The 23,888-nt window shown below is 36.8% G+C and overlaps 1 protein-coding gene across 1 annotated transcript; it reads right to left on the bottom strand.

Moving 5' to 3' along the window:
* Positions 1 to 4,654: 4,654 nt before the first annotated feature.
* On the bottom strand, positions 4,655 to 6,323 carry LOC107962928 (uncharacterized). The gene has a single exon (XM_016899496.2). The coding sequence runs from the start codon at positions 6,066 to 6,068 to the stop codon at positions 4,995 to 4,997; it is 1,074 nt and encodes a 357-aa protein (XP_016754985.2). The 5' UTR covers positions 6,069 to 6,323; the 3' UTR covers positions 4,655 to 4,994.
* Between the last annotated feature and the right edge of the window lie 17,565 nt (positions 6,324 to 23,888).

Raw genomic sequence — 23,888 nt, 5'->3', positions numbered from 1 at the left:
CTTTAGTTTTCCACTTAAGGAAAACTTCAAGCACCTCATCTTTGTTCTTCATAGGGAACACCCAAACTCGTCTGGAAAAATCATCAATAAAGGTGACAAAATAACGTCTTCCTCCAAGTGATGGAGTCTTGGACGGTCCCCATACATCAGAATGCACATAATCCAGAATACCTTTAGTATTGTGAATCCCAGTGCCAAATTTCACCCTTCGTTGTTTTCCCAGAACACAATGCTCGCAAAATTCAAGTTTGCAAGTCTTTGTACCTTTCAATAATCCTTGCTTGGCTAGAGTTTGCAAGGATTTTTCACCAGCATGGCCCAAACGCATATGCCACAGCTGTGTTGCCTCAGCGTCCTTCTTGGTACTCGTAATTGCTGCTGCTGTTGTCCCGACCACTGTACTACCTTGGTAGTAATACAGATTGTTCTTTCTTATGCCTTTCAACATCACCAATGCTCCTGAAGTTGCTTTAAGAACTCCATCTCGTATTGTCACAACTAGGCCTTTAGATTCTAACGACCCCAAAGAGATGAGATTCTTCTTCAACTTTGGGACATATCGTACATCCCGCAAAATTCTAGTAGATCCATCATGACTCCTCAGTTTAATTGAACCTATCCCGGCTATTTTACACGTGTTATCATTACCCATGTAAACAACCCCTTCATCTAGTTTTTGAAATTCAAAGAACCATTCCCGAATGGGACACATATGATAGGAACAACCAGAATCCATGATCCACTCATCTGCATATAATGTTGAAGATGTCATACTAAGAGAAAAGTCTGACTCTGCTTCACTATTGCATTCTGCAACATTTGCATCTTGCGGAGTCTTCCCTTTTTTCTTCAATTTTGGACAATCTTTCTTCCAATGTCCTTTTTCTTTGCAAAAAGAACATTCATCTTTGGCAACAGCTCGACCTTTGGACTTTCTTCTCTTCCCCTTAGACTGACTTTGCTGACGACCTCTTGTTACCAATGCTTCCACTGCTGCTTCACCTGAACCTTTCAACTTATCCTTTCGGCGTAGTTCATAGCTATACAATGCAGCAGTTACTTCATTGAAAGTTACTTCCGATTTTCCATGAAGTAGGGTAGTTTCAAGGTACTCAAACTCCTCAGGAAGCGATCCCAACAACATTAACGCCAAGTCTTCGTCTTCAAAAGTCACATCCAAATTCAACAAATCAGCCACCAGCTGATTAAAATTGGTAATGTGCTCGTTCATCGTGGTACCAGGAACATAATTGAAACGAAACAGTCTTTTCTTCATATGCAACTTATTTTGACTGTTCTTCTTCAAGAATTTCTCCTCCAATGCTTTCCACAATTTACTTGCAGAAGTCTCTTTACTGAATGTATACTTTTGCTCTCTGGAAAGACATGATCGAATTGTACCACATGCCAATCGGTTGATGGTCTTCCATTCTTTATCATCAACCCCTTCTGGTTTTTCTTCCTCAATGGCAATATCTAGACCCTGTTGAAAGAGGGCATCTAGAAGCTCACTTTGCCACATGCCGAAATGACCTGTTCCATCAAAAATTTCCACTACAAATCTCGTATTTGCAGTTCCAATCCTCGGCAAAATGTACGAAGTGGAAGTTGTTGATATGGATGGTTTTTCTTCTGTCATTTTTGCCATAGCTTCTATTTAATAGCCACCAAATGCGGAATACCCACAAGCTTTCGGAAATGTTTCTGATGTGTAAGATCAGACTAAGCTGCAAACACAGAGCATACTACAAAACCTTGGCTCTGATACCAATTGTTGCGGAAGCGACGATAATATTAATAACAATATTATCAGAAATATTTAGATAATTATTATGCCAACAATTATACTAAGAAAATTCCCAGTTAAATTGGAGGGGTCACAATGGTCCCGCTTAAAACCCAACAACTAGACAGAACTCACTTAGATATTTATAGCAATAATAACTAAATAAATATAACCAACATAAAGCTATTAAATAAAAGCAAACAAATAAGAAATAAAATACCAGAGTTTTAACGAGGTTCGGCCAATTTAGCTTACGTCCTCGGACACTACCAAATTAATATTTCCTCTAGAAATATTACAAAGGAGAAGATTTTGGGATGATACAACCAAAGGGGGAGGGGTTCTATATATAACAAACCAAACCCCCTCCCTTTCTATCTTTTCCTAATGTGGGATATTGCCAATATTCAACATATATATTATTATATTATTATGTAACAAATATTATAAGTACAAAATAAATTAGTTGGTGCTTAACTCAAGTATTGAATATTAAAATTTAAACGAATTTTTGGGTATTAGATTTTAAATGTAGGTGGATAAGTTGATAGATGTGATGAGTTATAGAAATGGTATAGGGAAGAAATGGCATCACTTGACCCGTGAGGAAGATATTTAAGAGTTAAACAATGTGATTAGATAGCATTGATTGAAACAATGGGTAGTTCAAATTTGTCCTCTGTGGTACGTGTTTCTTTCCTTACATTTGATAACCCAACTTGGGTTTTATCAAATGATTGGAGCCAACTCAATTTGAAGCTTGCAATAGAAGGGAGAGAAAGGGGTTGTTTTATTGTATTGCTTCAACTGTGATTCTATTTCCAACTTGAAGAAGGAAACGTGGATGGCATTCATTGCAAATACCCCTCCTTATCCTAATGATTGTCCTTTTCTATAATTATAAAATCTCTTTATTATGTTAAATTTTCTTTGTTTCATTTTACTGCATATAAATGATGACTTCTAAATCAATAATTTAACAAAGGGACTAACCCATAAACCACCAAATCAATTGCAATAGCAATAACATCAGAAATTCCAATTATTGTTCATATTTAGCATCTCTTTCTTAAAAAAGAAGAATATTTTTTTATTGTATGAATGAAACAAGTGACAGCCTAACATTTAACTTTATTCCTTTCTCATTTTAAATCGAAACGTTCAAAAGCTATTATCACACCACTTAATAGTTAATACCATTCCTTTCAAACCAAAACCCCAGCAATTATGTCCCACCTACTTGTAAACTTTCAAATCCAATCCAACTATAGTTTAACGTGTAATTGTATACATAAATTTATAATTTGATTCAATTCTTGTAAATTATTGATATAACATCATTTTATGTTTGTATATTGCATACTTAAATAATTATATTTATCTAATATAAAAATAATTTGATGTATTTATTTATTTAAATGTGTATGATTAAATCAATATTAAAGTTTCAAATATACATTTGAACCACAATTAGAGTTTCATACATATTTAATCAAATTCATGTATAATTTTGAGATTTATTCCTATATTTAGTACGTTGAAAATTTTGCTTGATTTAAAATTCTTAATCCTTTCATTGATGGCATCAAAAATTCACCAAGGTGGCATGTTGATTAATAAATACATCATCATACCAACATATACCGGGTCATATGTTATTTGTTAATCAATATGCCACACTGACAAATTTTATAAGAATTTGTAAGGTGAGCAACAATTAAATTAACATTATCGAATGGAAATATTTTTATTTTATTTTAATATTGTATATATAAGAAGATTATAGCAGTTTGAGACGGTTCACTTGGAGGACAGAAAGTCGTTATCAAATTAAGGTTAAAAAAAGTGGGTTTCAAGAAAAGATTAAAGAAAGAAGAAGAGCAAGAGAGCTGAAAGTCTATTTAGGAGAGAAAGTGTCTAGTCCTTTAGTTCTCTCTAATAATTTTTAGGATGCCATGACTCGTCTTCATATTGGTTTTAAATTTCTTATAAATTATTGTTGCTCGATTTTAGATCTATAAGTGTGTCTACTTATAAGATCTTATTTAATCAAAATTATTAGCTCATAAGATCACAATTATGTAAAGAGAGCTTGTATAAAAAATATAATTTGATGTCTTTATTATTTTAATGTCAGTAGAAAGTGATAAGACTATACTTTATCTATTAATTGGTAATATACTTAATAAAATGAAGAGATTTATGGGAATTCATATTCTCACTTTAAGGCCAACCGTTGTGGGAATCCACAAAGAAAGGCAACATTAGAGAAAATCAGTCATGTTGTCAGATTGACACGGTCAAGCCCGACACAGTTGGGTTACTTTTCATCACCTTGGGTTGCCGTTGTGGATCAAGTACGACATTTTTTGTCACTCTCACTAACTGACCGACGAAGTAACCTTTCGGTTTTCAGTCAGAGATCCAGGACATGTTCAACCTTTTTTGTCGGTCGCTGATCTCAATCTGGGTTCACACACCCCAGACCCACATCTCACATGCAAGAATTAACTTAATAATGTTGGCAAAAAACAACATAACGCCGGAAGCTAATAACAGTTTACTGTGTTTAATCCTGATTACTAGGATTAGAAGCAGGGACAAAGTCCTCCCCTTGATAAATGGTATAATTTCCATTTTAGTCCTTACAATTTAATCCTTTTCAGCTTATCAGAAATTGCATATTTGATCACTCCAAAGAACTATTTATTCAATTTTAGACCACTTTAACATAATTCTTTTTAACCTTGACCTCCAAATTCTTTTAATTTCTCGACCTCTCTCCCTGATTAAAAGTCGAGCACTCTAACAAGTCGGTAGGTAAAATTAAACAAGGAACAATTTCATGCCAAAAGAAAAAAGGCAAAATCAAGCAAAATTTTGCTTCTGCTCATTAAATATCCGCGTATGGCTCCTGAGACTACAACCAAAGGGCTCAAATTTACAACTAAAAAGTTAAAAAGAAACTAGCAATCTTGTTGGGTGGAGTGATGAGTGATAAGGCATGCGAGGTCTCTTACGCACAAATCTTCTGGAATTCAATTCAATCGGGATCGAATGTAGCTACTAAATTGGTAAAAGGTTGAGTCATGGATCTCTACCATTATAATTTACTTATTGTGCTATGTTCTAAAAACAAATGGGGTTAGTGATAAATAGAGACTAATAATGTTATGAACACACACACAAAAAAAAAGGCACAATCTTTTCAGTTTCTCCAGGCGTAAACAAGCAAAGAGAAGCCCATGGGAGCACATAACTCACTCTCCTCAACGCTTTCCCACTCCATTACCGAAGAGCTGCACCCCGAAGAAGCCGAAGACATCGAAATGGACGAAGACGAAGAGCTCCTAGCACTCCTCAACAAGCTTCTCCTTTTCTTCTTCCATTCAATCCCATCACTACACGGACTTTGCTGCCCCAAAACCACACCCTCCTTGAAAGGATCCTCCATGGTTTCAGAGCCTTGGTTCTCGAACTTGAAGATAAAAACGGCTGGACGCCCATTGTTGCCATCTTTATCGAACAACCAGCTGTAGACATCCCACGAGACTCCTATCCATACCCCATCCACTTCAATCCTCTCATTCCCTCTAAATTTCCATTTAAGCCGCTTTATTTGCAATACCCTTTTGTTATCCACGCTCAAACACAGCTGCGCATCCTCGTTTACCCTACAATCGATCGAGATATCCCTTAATTTGCCTCCGAATCTGGCTTTTGTGCTGTAAACTCTGTTCCCCAACACGTGCTCTTTTCTCAAAACAAGAGTTTGGCTGCTTCTACTCCCAGGGTTTTGAGCTCTAGTTCGAGTATAAGCTTCCTTGGTAGCATCGCCGACGAGAATCGTCATTTCACCGTCGACGACGACGGCAACGAAGAACCCAGAGTCGGGTTCAGGTCCGGATCCGAACTTTGCCCTTGAAAGGTCCCAGAAGATTTTCACATTAGGGACAGTGGCGCTGCTGAGTTTTTTACAACCTTTTTTCTTCCAAAAAGCAAAGGATTTGATATTGAGATGAAAATGGAGGGCGGAGGATGAAAGGACGGAGAGAGAAGAAGAGGGAAGGTGGTGGTGATGGTGGTGGAGGTGGAGGGAGTGGCCAAGGAAGGTGCGGGACCAGATTAAGGAAAAAAGGCCTATATTTGTGTCGTAGAGACTTGTAGCGAGGCTAGTTTTAGCGGCGGTTTGTGGCGACGGCATATGGCGGTTGTCTGCGGCGGCGGAAGGGCGGAAGCAAGAAGGGAAGGGCGGAAAATGGCGGTAGCGTTGGGGGGACATTATTTAATTTTGTTTGTATGCGAAAATGAAGGGGCCTTTTTATGGAAGCTATATATGGGGACTGGGGATGGACAAAGAAGGAGACTAGACTTTTTATTTCCTACCTGACAATCTAATGACTTTTTTATCACAAAGCCGTATTAATGAGTTAAAATAATACGACCTTTAGTTATCATTGAAAATTTTGTATTTACCCATCTCTAATTACAATTTAGCAGTTGCATTTTTTTCTATTAACTATTATTTAAACATCCAATTTCAACAACTTTTTTTAACCTTGGATTTTTTCTGATTTTTATGATTAAATTAAGTTGGATTTGAATTAGTTTAGATTTATTAGGTTATATTTTTGGGTTTCAATTGCTTTTCAAATTATTTCAAAAGGGTTGAGTAAGCTTGCTTTACATTTGGATGCTCATTTAGGGTTGTATAAGCACTTGTATTATTAAAGAAAAACTCAAAATCATTATATGCAATTTGCGAGTAATTAACAACTAACAATGTTGACCTTACTTTTCACCAAGTTATTGATTTATTTAAAAGAGGACCATTTGAACCTTTTAAAAGTATAAAATATGAACTTACTTTTATTACAACACGTTTTTAATCTATCATCCAATGTGTTCATCACGTGACCAAAACTAACCACTAAAATGGATGGTATGATATTGTAATTACAAGTTTTGGATTTATTTTCAATAATTACCATGAATTATATTTTAATGTAAATTTAAAAATAATAAAAAAATAAAATTTAAAAGTCATCATGATTAATTATCCATGTAATTTTCTATCCTCACCCATTTATCCAAGAACGGAAGAATGTAATTGGATGGTCCTATTACTCGCAATTAGGTTTGAATTCAATTATTAAGTTTCTTTTTGAATACATGATGAATTTCTTTTAAATTTGAATATTTCATATTTGATATTCAAATATCTTATTTAAAATTTAAAGTTCAAATGTTAAAAGACATTTAAATTGAATAAAAGTCAATTAATAGTGTTATTCATTTGACGTTCATTTTTAAACTTGATAATTGCAACAAACATCTCATTATCGAGGTTATGTAAATTAAAAATATTAGTTTTGAAATTTTTGAAGATTTTATAGAAGCTTTTAGTTGACTCATTCTTCTCTTTTATCTTTTCTTTTTAGTTTTTACCTTTAAAAGTTATACAATAATGTTCTATTTTTTTAAAAATTTTCATTTTAAATTTAACTACATAAGATTTAATGTGTCATTTAACAGTTTTAATTACGAAAGGACATGACTGATACAACACCAATAGTTGAAGATGTAATTAGAACGTTTTGAAGTGAGGGACATAGTTTAAGGATGTCTAATGGAATAATGTAACACCCCTTACCCGAGTCCGAGGTCGGGACTGAGTACGAGGCATTACTAAACTTAAACACATGCATTCCAACATTTACAAATCATAAAAACTCGATCAAATTTAAAACTTTTCAAACCTTGTCTAGAATTCCTTATTATGGGCCTACGAGGCCCAAAACAAGCTTTAAGGACGATTCGGAACCAAACAGAGTCCTTTAAAGAATTCTGGAAAATGACTCTTAAAACAGGGGCATACACCCGTGTGGAAGGGGCGACACGCCCATGTGGCCTTCTTGACATGGCCGTGTTGAAGGCCCGTGCAGTTCACACGACCTAAACACATCGGGACACGCCCATGTCCCTGACTCGTGTGGAAATAATTCCTAATTTGAGCTATCAGGGGTTTTCACACGGCTTAGCACACGTCCGTGTCCATGCTCCGTGTCCCTCACACGGCCATGACACACCCGTGTCTAAAAACCTTGACATTCTGTTTTTAACGTTAGCAACCATTTAGGGGCACATGGCCAAGGCACACGCTCGTGTGTTAGACCGTTTGGTAAATTTGATTCCACATTTAAGGTGCAGACTTCACACGGCCTGGGCACACATCTATGCCCAGAGGCCGTGTCCTCCACACGGCTGAGATACATGGCCGTGCCTCTGCCGGTGTATTTACTACCATGCATACTGACTTGAAATTTTAAGGTGTAAGGGACACACGGCCAAACAACACGTCTATGGGGTTGACCGTGTGTCGCATACGGCCTAGACACACACTCGTGTGTCTACCCGTGTGGACCAAACAAGGCTATCTACCAAGCCTTTCTTCCACCCTTACTTGCACCAACCTACACAACAACAAATATCTCCAATCCACACAACAATATAAGACTAAATCAACCACAACATGACATTCAAATGCAAACCCCATGACACTTTAACTAACTAAACATGCACTTGATCATTCATACTTTTTGTTCATCCATGGAAGCATCATCATTTGCAATTATCAATAATGAATTTTAGCCAGTAATCATGGCCTTATAAAAAAAAGAAGGTTTTCATCCCAAGCCAACACAATTGGTTTGCTAAACAATATGGCACATAACAAAAAGACTCAATCCCTATACATGCCATACTTAAGATAATAAAACTAACTATACCAAAAGTTTCGAGTGATAGTGTGAGTGATGCCTCCGACGTTCTTTGATCCATGGGCTAATTTGGAGGCACTACAAGAAAGTGGAAAAGAAAAGGGTAAGCACAAAGCTTAGTAAGTTGCATGTAAATATCGAAATAACAACCATCTTACCACATGTGATCATACTCCCAATATATCATAACTCGCACAAAAGAGTAAATGTTCATAACACAACTTACTCATGTTCATTCCTCACTATTCATACAACAAAAATAAAGTTCACGTATCATCAATTTCATATAAGTACCTGTACCACTCACAACATGGTCATAAGCTCTATCATTTTAACATAAATCGTAAATTTCCCATTGAACCATTTGGAATACTACAGGATAATCACTAAGCCACAAACATAAGGTACGATGTCGATACCATGTTCCAAACATGGTCTTATAGTGGCTCTCACATCTAAGCCAATGCCATGTCCCAGACAGGTCTTACACTGACTTCTATACATTGAGGCCGATGCCGTGTCCCAGATAGGTCTTACACTGGCTCTCACTTATCTGTGTCGATGCCATGTCCCAGACAGGTCTTACACTGGCTCTCATCTATTGGTGCCGATGCCATGTCCCTGACAGGTCTTACACTAGCATGCACATCATCCAAATGTCATGGCATGGATATCCAAAGTATTCCTAAGGTTTAACCGGTAGTCTCTACTACATCAATTCTCATCATGCATATTCACAACAATAGTCCACAGTTTATGCCATATTAATTATACAATACATAAATACAAATAAGTTACATTATTTACGTACAACTTACCTCGATACACAAAATGTAGGCGACTAATTGTATTTAATCTACTTGCTTGGGTTTTCCCCGGTCTAGGTTTGGATTGCATATTTCTTGGTCTATAATAATAAAACATCACTAATTTAATTGTCACAATAAAAACATTCTACAGTTCACAATTAGGAAAAATGACCGTTTTGCCATTAGACTTTACAAAAATTATGATTTTGCCCTTAGGCTCGTAAATCAATTTTTATCGAGTTTCCTCATTAACCAAGCCTAGCTAAACTCTTTTTATACCTATAGCAACTCAAAATTTCAAACATTTCACACAATTACCACCTATTTTACAAACATTAAAAAATAGCCCATTTAGGTGTTTTCATGAAAACCCCTTTCACAAAAGTTGTTTATTTAACAACCAAGATTCATTTTCTTCCATAAAATTTCAGCTAAAAACATAAATGATTTCATGGCAAAACCCTAGACTTTCATCCATTTTGCAAAATAGTCCCCTTATTAGAAAGCTCATGCTACAAGGGGTCCAAAAAAAAAAACAAAAATCATTAAGAATAACCTTCTAAATGACTTACTTGAAAGAGATGCAAATGGCTGATACTTTGAGCTCTCTAAACCCCCTTAGTTGCTGAAAAAATAGGTGGAGAAGATGACACTATAGCCTCTCTTTTCTTTATTTTTATTTTAGTCAAATAAGTCACCAAATGTCTACTTAACCTAGCCAACATGACTCTCTTTGTCCCCTATGGCCGGCCACCTCTTTTAAAAGGGTTTAATTACACTTTAAAGACCCCAAATTATGGTTCTCTAGCTATTTAACACATTGATAATACTCTAAAATGACGTGTTTTTATATATTAATCATGTGTTTATTTTGAGCTTGAGCCTACTAATTTGAGCTATTTATGTCTTTTTATTTTTTAGGGACTAAATTGGAGGTGAAAAGCAAATTCAAGGGAAAAATCGTCAATTTGAAGATTAAATGAGCCAATATGCAACGTGGGACAAATATGGTGCCAAAAGTGCGAACATGGAAGGTACAATGACTTAAAAGCAAATAGAAGAGATTTTATTTTGGAAGACTCTATTTTATTTTATTTTATTTATATTAGGATAATTAATATTAAGATAAATATTAGGATTATTTAATTTTAGGATTTTATTTTAACTATCTTTATTTATCTTTAATTAAATGTATTTATCTTTCTAGAATTTAAGTTCAATTAGACTATCTCCCTAGCACTATAAATAGGGGGTGAAGTAACTCTATTTGGTGTTCATCTTTTCTGTAAACACTCTCCCCCTAAAAGTCTTTTGTTCTTTCCATATTTTTTTTATTTTAATAAAATTTCTTTTTCCATAATTTTATTTTCTTTTCCACCATTATCATGAGCCACTAAAATCCTTCTAACCAAAAGTTGTTAATATTTCCCCAAAAAGGGTTCTTGAGGCCTAGAATCCGTACTTAGCCTTCTCGTCAAGTATTCATCGTTTTTCTGCACTACGGGCTGACGCTTCGGTCCATGGCCCTTAAGAAGTAAGCTTTTCAGCATATGTAAAGGCGGCCGCTTTGTATGTTTTGGAAGGATTGCATAGTCGGTTTGTTAACTTATTGAGTCAGAGGTTGGTGAGCCAAAGAGACAAAATGGCGTGGGATTCACCATTGAGAAGCGTTGATCTAGCATAGATTACTGGCTAGAGTCAGGTTCCCTAAAAATCGTAAGTCTAATCTTTGGAGCTGGTGGTCGTAGGCGTCCTCTTCCACTATAACTGGCTTACTTGAGTCGAGAAGGATCATCCAAAAGCCAAGGATTGAGCCCAAGGCGGAATGAGACAACCGGAGGCTGGAACTTTCCCATAAGAATTTATTTTCTCTTAAAACTCTCTTTATTATTTTTATTATTTTCGTAATCATAATTTCAGTAAACTTTAAATTCTGTTTTTATTTTATTTTTCGCTTCCAAAATCAATTCTTAAATTCTGTTTTTTTAATTTTTTTCAGGAACGCAGGTTTTCTTGGGCACGATTCTGCCCAGGATTTCGAGAAACAAGCATTCGTATAATCCGGTCCCTGAGGATTCGACCCTACTTCCCCTTTACTATTTCTTTTTCATTATTTTACAGGGAATAGGATATTTTTGGTTCTCTCAACGACGCATCAAATTTTGGTGCCGTTGTCGGGGACTGGCAACGTACTAATCTTGTTTTTCTTTGTCTTCTATGACTAGATCTGCTCCAGGCACTCTTGCGTTCGACTCAGAAATCGAAAAGACTGCAAAAGCTAATTGAAAGGAAACAAAACTAAGGAAAAAGCAGTCAGCGGTGGTTGGAACTCAAAGCAATCCACCACCAGAAATTAGAATCGACGACGAAGTAGAGTCTAGGGTTAACGAAAACCCTAGTCGAACGTTAGAAAGTAAAGAAGAAGAAGTCGATTCACCTGAAGAGGTCCTTGACGCCAGGGTTAACGAAAACCCAAATCAGGCGCAGCAACAGATGGCTCAAACAATTCGGCAACTGGGCGAAGCGCCGACAGAACAACCGCCACTATGCATCGCGTATCCTACTATGGATACTAATTTTGAATTAAAGTCAGGCTTGATTCAGCTACTGCCGACTTTCTGTGGGTTACAAAATGAAAACCCCCACAAGCATTTAAAAGAATTCCATAAGGTTTGTTTGAGTATGAAACCTCAGAGGGTAACTGAGGATCAAATTAAATTGCGCGCTTTCCCTTTTTCCCTAGCAGATTCAGCTAGAGAATGATTATTTTATTTACCTCCTGGATCCATTACAACTTGGGCTGATCTATCTCGCTTATTTCTTAACAGGTTTTTCCCTGCATCACAAGCAGCTGAATTAAGAAGAGAAATCGTGGGCATAAGGCAAAAAGACGCAGAGACTCTGTACAACTACTGGGAGCGATTTAAGAAGTTGTGTGCAAGTTGCCCACAACATAGTATAACGGAACAGTCTTTGCTCCAGTACTTTTATGAAGGCCGAAAACCTATGGAAATGAATATGGTAGACGCCGCTAGTGGAGGAGCATTGGTCAACATGACTCCCCAACAAGCAAGAGACTTGATCTCTACAATGGCGACGAATTCTCAGCAATTTTGAGCTAATCCTGAACCCCCTAGAAGGGTTCACCAGCTAAGTAATTCAACCTTAGAAGATAAAATTGACAGACTTACTAATATTATGAGCTCTCTTGTTGCAGAAAAAGCCAAACCAGCCCAAGTATGTGGAATATGTGCTACCCTTGAACATACAACTGATGCATGTTCCAATTTGAGTGATGATACTATGGCCCATTTAGATGCTGTAGGAAATTTTTCTGGCCCACCACAAAGGCGATACGACCCTTACGCAAATACCTACAACCCAGGATGGAGGGATCACCCTAACTTAAGTTATAGGGTCAATCCACGATATAACCAACCATACCAGAATCGAGTTCCACAATAGCCACGAGATTCAAGTAATTCTCTAGAAACTTTGGTCAATAAATTAGCAACTAATATGCTTGATTTTCAACAGAAAACCAAAGCGTCTATAAGAGAATTGACCACGTCAATTGAGAAGATGAACTCTCAAGGGAAGCTGCCATCACAAACAGAACCAAACTCGAGGCAAAATGCAAATGCAGTAACGCTGAGAAGTGGAAAGGTGTTGGAACCAATTCCTGGCAGAAATTTTGCCAAGAAAGTGCCCGGAAAAAACCCGAAAACGATGAACATGTACCAGCGAAACCCCTACTGCCGAAAATCCAACCTCCATTCCCAGGACGATTAAATCAGTGTCGAAAAAGTAAGGAGGACAATGAGATCCTCGAAACATTCAGGAATGTCGAGATTAATTTACCACTGTTAGACGCCATCAGAAAGATTCTGCGGTATGCCAAGTTCCTTAAAGAGCTTTGCACCAACAAATGAAAACTAACAGGTAATGAAAAAGTAAGTGTTGGTGAGAATGTTTCTGCAGTGCTACAGCAGAAAATGTCGGTTAAATGCAAAGATAGGGGTATGTTCGCTATTCCATGCAAAATTGGCTATTTAGGAATTAAAAAGGCTATGTGCGATTTAAGGGCCTCCATAAATGTGATGCCTTATTCTATTTATGAATCGCTTAACGTTGTTTTTTTGACAAAGACAGGTGTTATTATTCAATTAGCAGACAGGTCTATTGTGCATCCCGAAGGAGTCCTCGAGGACGTCTTGGTAAAAGTTAATGAACTTATTTTTCCTGCAGATTTCTACGTAATAAAGATGGAGGAGGACAACACTGCTGGATCTGCAGACCTCCTGTTGGGCCGACCCTTCCTTAGTACTGCTAGCACCAAGATCGATGTCCGAAGCGGCACTCTTACGATGGAGTTTGATGGGGAGATCGTAAAATTCAATGTTTACGATGCCATTAGCCATCCAAGCGAAATCTTGAGCGTAAACCGTGTCGACCTGGTTGACTCATTAGTAGACGAGACCTTTGAGTCAACTTATGAAGACAAATCTGAATATAGATATAATGATTATGAATTTGTTAAGACATTATTGTCCCCATCAGAAACTAAACTTCTACCTTCTGTTATGCAGGCTCCAGATTTGGAATTGAAACCGCTTTCCGCGCATCTTAAGTATGCATTTTTAGGAAAAGGTAATACATTACCCATTCTAATTTTAAATAAACTCTCTAAACCCGAGGAAGAAGGTTTGATCCAGGTACTAAAGAGTCATAAGGAGGCGATTGGCTAGACCATTGCTGACTTGAAGGGGATAAGCCTTTTGACATGCACCCACAAGATTTACTTGGAGGAGAACACGAAACCAAGGAGAGAGGCACAAAGACGCTTAAACCCGAATATGATGGAGGTGGTGAGAAAAGAAATAATTAAGTTTCTGGATGCTGACATCATCTTCCCCATTTCTGACAGCAGATGGGTAAGTCCGGTACAAGTCTTACCCAAGAAAACGGGCGTGACAGTAAAGAAAAATGCTGAGAGTGACTTAGTACCGGTCCGAGTGCAGAATGGGTGGCGTGTCTGCATCGATTACAGGAAGTTGAACGCTTATACTAGAAAAGATCATTTCCCTCTTCCTTTTATAGATCAAATGCTTAAACGTTTAGCTGGTAAAACTCACTTTTATTGTCTCGATGGATATTCAGGTTTCTTCTAGATCCCCGTTGCGCTAGAAGACCAGGAAAAAACCACTTTTACATGCCCGTTCGGCACGTTTGCATACAGAAGGATGCCATTTGGACTTTGCAATGCACCAGCTACCTTCTAGAGATGCATGATAAGTATATTTTCCGAATATGTAGAAAAAATTATTGAAGTGTTTATGAATGATTTTACCGTGTATGGAAACTGTTTTACTGAATGCCTTGAAAACCTTACGATAATTTTGAACTGGTGCATAGAATTTAATCTTTTCTTGAACTATGAAAAGTGTCATTTGATGGTAGACAAATGTTTGATTCTAGGTCATATAGTCTCATCTAAGGGAATTGAGGTTGATAAGGCCAAAATAGACATTATAAATTCTCTGCCATATCCCTCTACTGTTAGAGAGATACGTTCTTTTCTTGGCCATGCAGGATTTTATAGGCGTTTTATATAAAACTTCTCAAAAATAGCTGAACCATTGTGCGAGCTGTTGCAGAAAGACAAGAAATTTGAGTTTGACCCAAAATGCAGGGAGGCTTTTGATACACTTAAGCAAAAGTTGGTAACCGCCCCTATATTGCAAGCACCAGACTGGAACTATCCCTTTGAAATTATGTGCGATGCAAGCGAATGTAGCGTGGGAGCCGTATTGGGACAAAAGATAGTAAAAGAGCCTCATGTCATCTGTTACGCCTCAAAGACCCTAGATGCTGCACAAAGCAACTACACAACCATAGAAAAAGAACTTTTAGCTATTGTGTTTGCTCTAGATAAATTTCGATCATATTTACTAGGATCTAAGGTGATTATTTTTTCTGACCATGCAGCTCTTAGGTACTTGATCGCAAAGAATGAAGCAAAGCCAAGGCTCATTAGGTAGATTTTACTGCTCCAAGAATTTGACATCGAGATTCGTGACAAAAAGGGGTGTGAAAACCTGGTGGCCGACCACTTGAGTAGGATAAAAAATCCGTTTGATGATGATCTCATAAAGGATGAGTTCCCCGACAAAAGCTTATTCTCAACCGAGGCTTACTATCCATGGTATGCAGACATAGTTAATCTTTTAACCACGGGATCGTTGCCTACTGAGTTAGCTCAATCCGTAAAAAACAAGTTTAGACGCGAAGCTCGGAATTACATATGGGACGATCCATACTTGTGGAAATATTTCTCAGATCAGATAATACGACGATGTGTTCCAGAAACCGAGGTAGCCTCTATCCTTACTTTTTGTCACACAGAAACTTGTGGAGGTCACTTTGGCCCTAAGCGGACAGCTCACAAGGTATTGGAATGTGGGCTATATTGGCCTACAATCTTTCGCGACGCATTTAACTTTTGTAAGTCTTGCGATAAATGTCAGCATACAGGTAATATCACTAGACGAAATCAAATGCCCCTATCCCCGATTCATGTATGTGAGATTTTTGATGTATGGGGCATTGATTTCATGGGCCACTTTATTTCTTCGTTTGGAAACGTATATATACTTTTTGCGATAGACTATGTTTCTAAGTGGATAGAAGCAAAGCCTACTCGCAATGATAATGCTAAAACTGTTGTGGAGTTTCTAAAACGAACTATTTTTTCTAGGTTTGGAACACCTCGAGCTTTGATCAGTGATCGTGGTACCCACTTTTGTAACAAGGTCATGGAGGCACTATTATCAAAATATGGGGTTCATCATCATATAGAAACAGCCTACCATCCCCAAACGAACGGCCTAGCAGAGGTTTCAAACAGGGAGATCAAGTCAATTTTGGAAAAAATGATTCGACCAACCATAAGGATTGGAGTCTTCGGCTCAATGACGCGCTTTGGGCCTATCGGACGGCGTATAAGGGACAATTGGCATGACCCCGTATCGACTTGTTTTTGGCAAAGCGTGTCATCTACTAGTAGAGTTTGAGCATAAAGCTTATTGGGCTATTCGACAATGTAACATAGAGTTAGAGGCCGCGGGGAAGGCAAGGAAATTGGACATTCAAGAATTGGAGGAAATTCGCAATGATGCCTACGAGAATGCTCGAATTTATAAGAACAAAACAAAGATGTTTCATGATAAAAATATAGTACAGAAGCATTTCTCAGTAGGACAAAGAGTTTTGCTTTATAACTCCGTATTAAAGCTATTCCGAGGTAAGCTTCGATCTCGGTGGTAATGACCTTTTATTGTGACTGAAGTATTTACGCATGGCGCAATTGAAATAGAAAGTGAAGAATCAAGAAAGCGGTTCACAATCAATGGTCAACGACTGAAGCCATTTTATGAGAATTTCCAGGCCCACACGGTCGAGAAAATTCAGTTAGAACCACCATAAAACTGTTCAAGGTGTCGAGCTAGCGACGTTAAACAAGCGCTTGTTGGGAGGTAACCCAATCTTTCTTTTTATTTTTATTTATTATTTATTATTTTATTTTATTTTTATTTTATTTTAGTTAAATATTAATAAATTTCTCTTCTTCCATCTAGGTGAAATGGAGCAAAAATACGAAGAAAAAAAAAGACAGAAAGTGTGCACCAAAACAACTCTATCCATGGTACCAAACAATTCTATTCCAGCCCAAAATGCCAAAACCTGCAGCCAAACACCCCTTTTCAGCAAATAAAACCCCCAAACCTTACATTTTTTTCCCTAAATTTCTCCATAACCGCTGACTCCTTCCTCTTCCACCACCCACCACCGATTTCTCAACCATCATGGTGAGAACTCGAAGCCGAACCGCTGTTGCACACGTCACCCACCCCGTCTCCACCTCTTGCTGCTTCGCCATCTTCTTCTCCACCGTGTGCGCCAACCGACGGTAACTACATGGGGAGTTTTTCTAAACTTTTTTTTCTCCACCTATTTGTTTTCCTTTTACTTTCACATCGAGGACTATGTGTTTTAAGTGGGGGGAGGAATTTTTCGTTGTTACTGTTATTATCTGCTATTTTTGCTGTCATATTGTTGTTGCTGCTGTTTTGTGCTCATTTCTACTCATTTATTTTAAGAATATCCTGCCGCTTTTTATGCCCAAGATTTTACCAGGAATTGCCTACTGTTTGACCTACAAGTATGATTCTTTCCTTCTAAGGAAGTTATGATTTTTCCTATAATTGATGCCATCTCCACTGTTTTATTTTTATTAGGCTAAAAATAATTATGATTAATAGGGTTAATTCTATCTTGCTTTTCGTAAAATTGATCAAGTTTAATATAAAGTGAACACTTAAAATGATTGCATGCTTAATTAATGTTCATGGCTATTAGGTGATTATTAAAACTTATTTTTGACACTTAATTTTTTTTCTTTCCTAAGTTCTCAAGAATTTTAAAATCGTTTAATTTTTAATAAATGTTTTCCATTGTTATGAGTACAGCTTAGATCGTGACTGACTGAGTAATCAGGGTAGGGTGCTTAGGTTGTCATTCTACTTCGCGTCAAAAGGTTATGTGACGTGACAAGTAAAACTCCGCTAGCCGAGGTTATGAGCATAGCTCAAATCGTGTCTGACTGAGTAACTGGGGTAGGGTGCTTGGGTTGTCATTCTACTTCACGTCAAAAGGTTGTGTGACGTGTTGGGTAAAACTCCGCTAACCGGAAATAAATAATTTTAGGAGTATGTTGGGCTGAGTAACCGGGGTGGGGTGCTTGGGTTGTCATCTCTCTTCGCGTCAAAAGGTTTAATATATTCCTAAGTAAATAAATAATAATAAAATTTAAATAAAAAAAGAAAAAAAATCAAAAAAGGAAAAAAGAAAAAGAAAAATAAGTACTAATAAAGTTGCACTTCGGGGACTAAAGTAGGAAATAATTAAGGTGTCTTAGTAGGTTTGGTAATTTACCTAAATAGCATAACTCAAGTCGATCTTAATTTTTGTGTGAATTAATTGTAATACTTTTTTTGTTTTACTTAAAGCAAGCTTAGAGGTCTCTTTATTTTTCATATGCAATTTTAACTAATTTTTATGAAACTTTGGAGTGGTATTTCTTTTATGGCAGAATCTAGCTTTCACAGTCGATAGGAACCATACTTGAGGGCAAGCATGGGCTAAGTAGGGGGGAATTTGATAATACTCTAAAATGACGTGTTTTTATATATTAATCATGTGTTTATTTTGAGATTGAGCCTACTTGTAATAGCCTGAATTTTTAGTGGTGTCGGAATGGTGATTCGAGATCACTAAATCTGACAAACGAGTAGAAAATATTATAAATTTAGTAAGTATAAGTTAAATGTGAAGTTAGGAAAATTTTTGAAATAGTGAATAGTGTACTAGGAATAAATATTAAAATAATTAAAAAAAAAAAACGAGGTATCGAGACCTCGAAGATTTTAAACCGAGCCATAAATATTTTTAGAAATATTTATAGAGTGTCATTGAGTTGGTATTAAAGTTTCGTTAGAAAATTTTAACGTTTGGATAGTTAATTAACTAAAAAGGACTAAATTGGGAATAGTGTAAAATTTGTTAAATTGTGATTAAATAGCTTAAGTGACTAAAGTGGAGGGATTTAAAAGGCTATTAGACCCAAATTATATGGGCTGGACGGTTGGGTAAGAAAAATCAGCAGAATGTAAGGAGAAACAGGGGCAAAATTGGAAACTTAACAAATTAAACATTTAAAACAAAGACAAAAGTGAAAAATCTAGAGATCTCTTCACAATTTATCAGCAAAAACGCCATAGGAGGTCTGGAATAAGCTGGTTTTTCATATTTTTGAATCATATCGAGAACCTGAAACAAGTCGAGGAAAAGAAAAAGTAGCCGATTAGTCCCTGAACTTTTACAAATTCTGCAAATCGATCCAGGTAAGTTCATATGGCTGAAATTTAATGATTAAATGTTAATTTCATGAATTATACAATGTATGATGAAATGTATTTATTGTTGAAATGAGAATAAAATAAAAATGTGAAAATCGAATAAATGATCAAATTAAGTGGAACACCGGATTTGAGTACTTCTGATCAAGAAACAAAGTGATAAGTGGCTACACTTATCTGATCAAGAAACAAAGTGATAAGTGGTTACACTTATCTGATCAAGAAACAAAGTGATAAGTGGTTACACTTATCTGATCAAGAGACAAAGTGATAAGTGGCTACACTTATCTGATCAAGTGATAAAGTGATAAGTGGTAGCTTCAGCTACACTTATCTGATCAAGTGGCAAAGTGATAAGTGGTAGCCTAGCTACACTTATCTGATCAAGGACAAGTGATAAGAGGTCATATGTCAAAGTGAAAGTGAAGTACTCAATTTTCCGTAACCGTTCCTTAATTTTGATCAAGGATGGTAAGTGACAAATGGGCCCAAAGGAATTATGGTAAAAGAATAAGTAGTAGTGAGTTTATACCAAGGAACTCACCAAAGATTGTGGTTGACAGGTAAATTTAGTAATGGTGTATATTGTATAAGTGTACAAGTGTTTGGTAAGATTTATGTTTTATGCCTATGAACTTACTAAGCTTTTCTATAAGCTTACATGTGTGTGTTTATTGTTTTTGTAGATTAACGTATTTATACATTCGGAGGATCGGATCTACATCAAGAATCACACTATCCAGATATACTCCGGTAGTTTATGTTAAGCAACTTTTTGGATTTATATGGCATGTATAGGGAATTGAAGTAAAAAGTAAATTTGAATGTTATGGTTGCGTTAGATATCGAAATATATACATGTTTTTAGTTTGAAATGGTTGATTGGTTGAACTTCATTAGTATTTAAATGAAGTAGATGAAATACTGGAATTGGTTGTGATTTGAAATTTGCAGGGAAGGTTAGACAATTATAAAGGGGTTATATTGAATTTTTTTTTAAAATTGCAATGGAGCAGTTCTTGGACAGCAGCATTGATGTAACTTTTAAAAATCACCAAAAATAGTGGAAATAGAATTAGAAGTTGAGTGAGATATGAAATTAAAGCTGAAAGAGTCTACTTTCATATAAAAGAAGTGGAGTAAGCAAAAGAATTATATACTTTTAGATATTTGAATTTTAGTGAAACAGGGCAAGAATGTTTTTGAAGTCCCCTGTTCTGACTTTAGAAATTCATTAAAAATTGTACTGAAGGAATTTTGAGTTATAATTTATATGTATAGACTCCTTAATGAGTCTATTTTCAGTAGAAATAAGTTTAATCACCATATGAAGCCGTTAATAAGAGATAATTAAATTTTAGTGATGAGTGGTTAGGATAGTCGATTAGTGAAACAGGGGAGACTTCAACTAATAAACTGTACTAATTGGCTAAAGAAAAAATTCTGAAAAATTTATGATGAGTAGATATATGAGTCTAGTTTTATGGAAAATTTACGGATCTAAATTTCGAGTTTTGTAGCTTGAATTATAATTATTTTAGTGACTGCTGTACAGGAGGACAGCTTTATTATGAGTGATGAAATTAAATTTGAAAGTAAATTTTTATGCCCCGAACTTTTAAGTTAAGTCAAGTAACGCCTCATGCTCGACTCCGGCCATGGTCTCGGGTAAGGGGTGTTACATTTTAGTGGTATCAGAGCCCGGTTTAGCCGGTCCTCGGAATATGTGTGAAGTGTAAAGTGTTTAGAAATACATGCCATATAAATCTGTGATAGTGTGATGTGTATGATCCGATCTAATCTTTGTTATTTTTATAGATACTCTCCGATTATAAAGATGTCAAATTTACCTGAACGTACTGATCAAGAAGAAGTTAACAGTAGAGCACAGAATTCTGAACAAAGAGCAAGCAGTGATGTTCCGATTTCCCAAATGCGAGAGCATGAATTAAAGAATATGATTTATGGGATTATGAATCAGTGGTATACTGAAATGAGGCAAGAAAGAAATCAGGCTGAACCACCTCCTCCCCCTACTTCTCCATCGATGGTACCCCCGGTTGCTCCTCCACCTTCTACAACGACTGAATCTAGTAAGCGTTCTCCATTGGAAAGGCTTAGAAAACTTGGAGCCGAAGAATTTCGGGGAAGGACTGATGATGATCCCGTCAAAGCTGAATATTGGTTACAGAGTTTGATAAGAATTTTTAAAGAAATGGCTTGCTCACCAGATGACTATTTGAGATATGCTGTGTCTCTGTTGAAAGAAGAAGCTTATAGTTGGTGGGAGACGATCGAGGCTGTGGTTCCGGCAGAGAAAATTTCTTGGGAATTTTTCCAAAATGAATTTAAGAAGAAATATGTGGGCAGACGATATTTGGATAAAAAGAAAAGGGAATTCCTCGACCTACGACAGGGAAATAAATCAGTAGTTGAATATGAAAGAGAATTTGTCTACCTCAGCAAATATGCCCGAGACATTGTATCTACTGAAGAAGAAATGTGTATCCGGTTTGAAGAAGGGTTAAATGATGAAATTAGAATGATGATTGGGGGTAATGAAATACGAGAGTTCATTGTTCTGTCAGATCGTGCTCAAAAGCTTGAAGAAGTATACAATAGAAAAATGCAGCGGGATCGAAAAAGTAAAGAGCCATTCAAAAGAGGTGCTTCTAAGTCATTTTCAGATTTTCCAGTGAAGAAATCTAGAGAAGAAATTAATCGAACTACATCAGTGTCGGGGAGATCGGGCAGAGATAGACCAAGACAATCTGATTTCAGGGTATTCGATAGACCTGAAGCAAGTGTGAGCAGTGTTCAGAATGCTTCACGACCTAAGTGTCAATATTGTGGAAGATATCATTTCGGAGAATGCAGGACTAAGATGGGGGCTTGTTATAAATGTGGGGCTACTGATCATCTTATTCGAGATTGTCCCCGGCTGCAAAAAGATGAAGTGGAACAGAAAGAGATACAGAGAACCATTCCTCAAAGAAGTAGACGTTCGGGCCAGAGCAGTGCTACAGGGACTACCCGTTCGGGTACGAGGGAATCAGTTGGTCGATCAGAGAATAGAGCACCAGCACGTACCTACGCCATTCGAGCAAGGGAAGAAGCTACGGCTCCTGATGTAATTGCTGGTACTTTCTATCTTTATGATGTTATTGTTTATGCATTGATAGACCCTGGATCTACTCATTCATATATTTGCACTATGTTAGCATCTGAAAAGAATTTATTTGTTGAGTCCACTGAATTTGATATACAAGTTACAAATCCATTAGGTCATAGTGTGATGGTTAATTTGATATGTCGTAATTGTCCACTGAAAGTGAAAGGCTATGAATTCCCCGCTGATTTGATGTTGTTACCCTTTCGGGAATTTGACATTATTCTGGGGATGGACTGGTTAATGAGACATGATGCGGTGGTGAATTGTCGTGATAAGCAAATCAGTTTGAAATGTCAAACAGGAGATGTAATCTCAGTTGGGTCAGAAAACATGGGCGATACAGTCAGAATTATTTCAGCTCTCTCTGCTCAGAGATTATTACGCAAAGGCAATGAAGCATTCTTGGCCTATATCCTTGATACTCGGGGTTCTGATTTAAAGCTCGAACAAGTGCCAGTGGTGAATGAATTTTCTGATGTGTTCCCTGAAGAGTTACCCGGTCTACCACCTGATAGAGAAGTTGAATTTGTAATTGATGTGATCCCCGGAACAACTCCTATATCAATGACACCGTACAGAATGGCTCCAGCGGAATTAAAAGAGTTGAAGGCGCAGTTGCAGGAGTTATTAGATAAAGGGTTCATCAGACCGAGTATGTCGCCCTGGGGTGCACCTGTCTTGTTTGTGAAAAAGAAGGACGGTTCTTTAAGACTGTGTATAGATTACAGGCAGTTGAATAAGGTAACGGTAAAGAATAAATATCCTTTGCCTCGTATTGATGATCTGTTTGATCAGTTGAAAGGTGCTGCAGTATTTTCCAAGATAGACCTTCGATCTGGGTATTATCAGTTGAAAGTTAAAGAGTGTGATGTGCCGAAAACTGCCTTCCGAACTCGATATGGTCATTATGAATTTTTGGTGATGCCATTTGGTTTAACCAATGCTCCTGCTGCTTTTATGGATTTGATGAATAGAATTTTTCAGTCATATTTGGATAGATTTGTGGTTGTGTTCATTGACGATATATTGATTTATTCAAAGACAGAGTCCGAACATGCACAACATCTAAGGATTGTATTACAGACTTTGCGGGAGAAACAGTTATATGCGAAATTCAGCAAATGTGAATTTTGGCTTCAGGAAGTTGCGTTTTTGGGTCATATTGTATCAGCTGATGGAATAAGAGTGGATCCAAGTAAGATAGCGGCAGTGGTAAATTGGAAAGTTCCAAAGAATGTTACTGAAGTACGGAGCTTTCTAGGATTGGCAGGTTATTATCGCCGATTTGTCAAAGATTTCTCAATGATTACCTTACCGTTGACTCGATTACTACAAAAGAATGTTGAATTTATATGGTCAGACGAA

Source organism: Gossypium hirsutum, chromosome A06 (genome assembly GCF_007990345.1).
Source record: "Gossypium hirsutum isolate 1008001.06 chromosome A06, Gossypium_hirsutum_v2.1, whole genome shotgun sequence".
Taxonomy (NCBI): domain Eukaryota; kingdom Viridiplantae; phylum Streptophyta; class Magnoliopsida; order Malvales; family Malvaceae; genus Gossypium; species Gossypium hirsutum.
Note: the sequence above shows the minus strand (reverse complement) of the source record. Positions and strands in the feature narration are given on the sequence as shown.

Coding starts and splice junctions, on each gene's coding strand:
- LOC107962928 (XM_016899496.2), bottom strand. CDS start 6,068: ATGTCCCCCCAACGCTACCGCCATTTTCCGCCCTTCCCTTCTTGCTTC.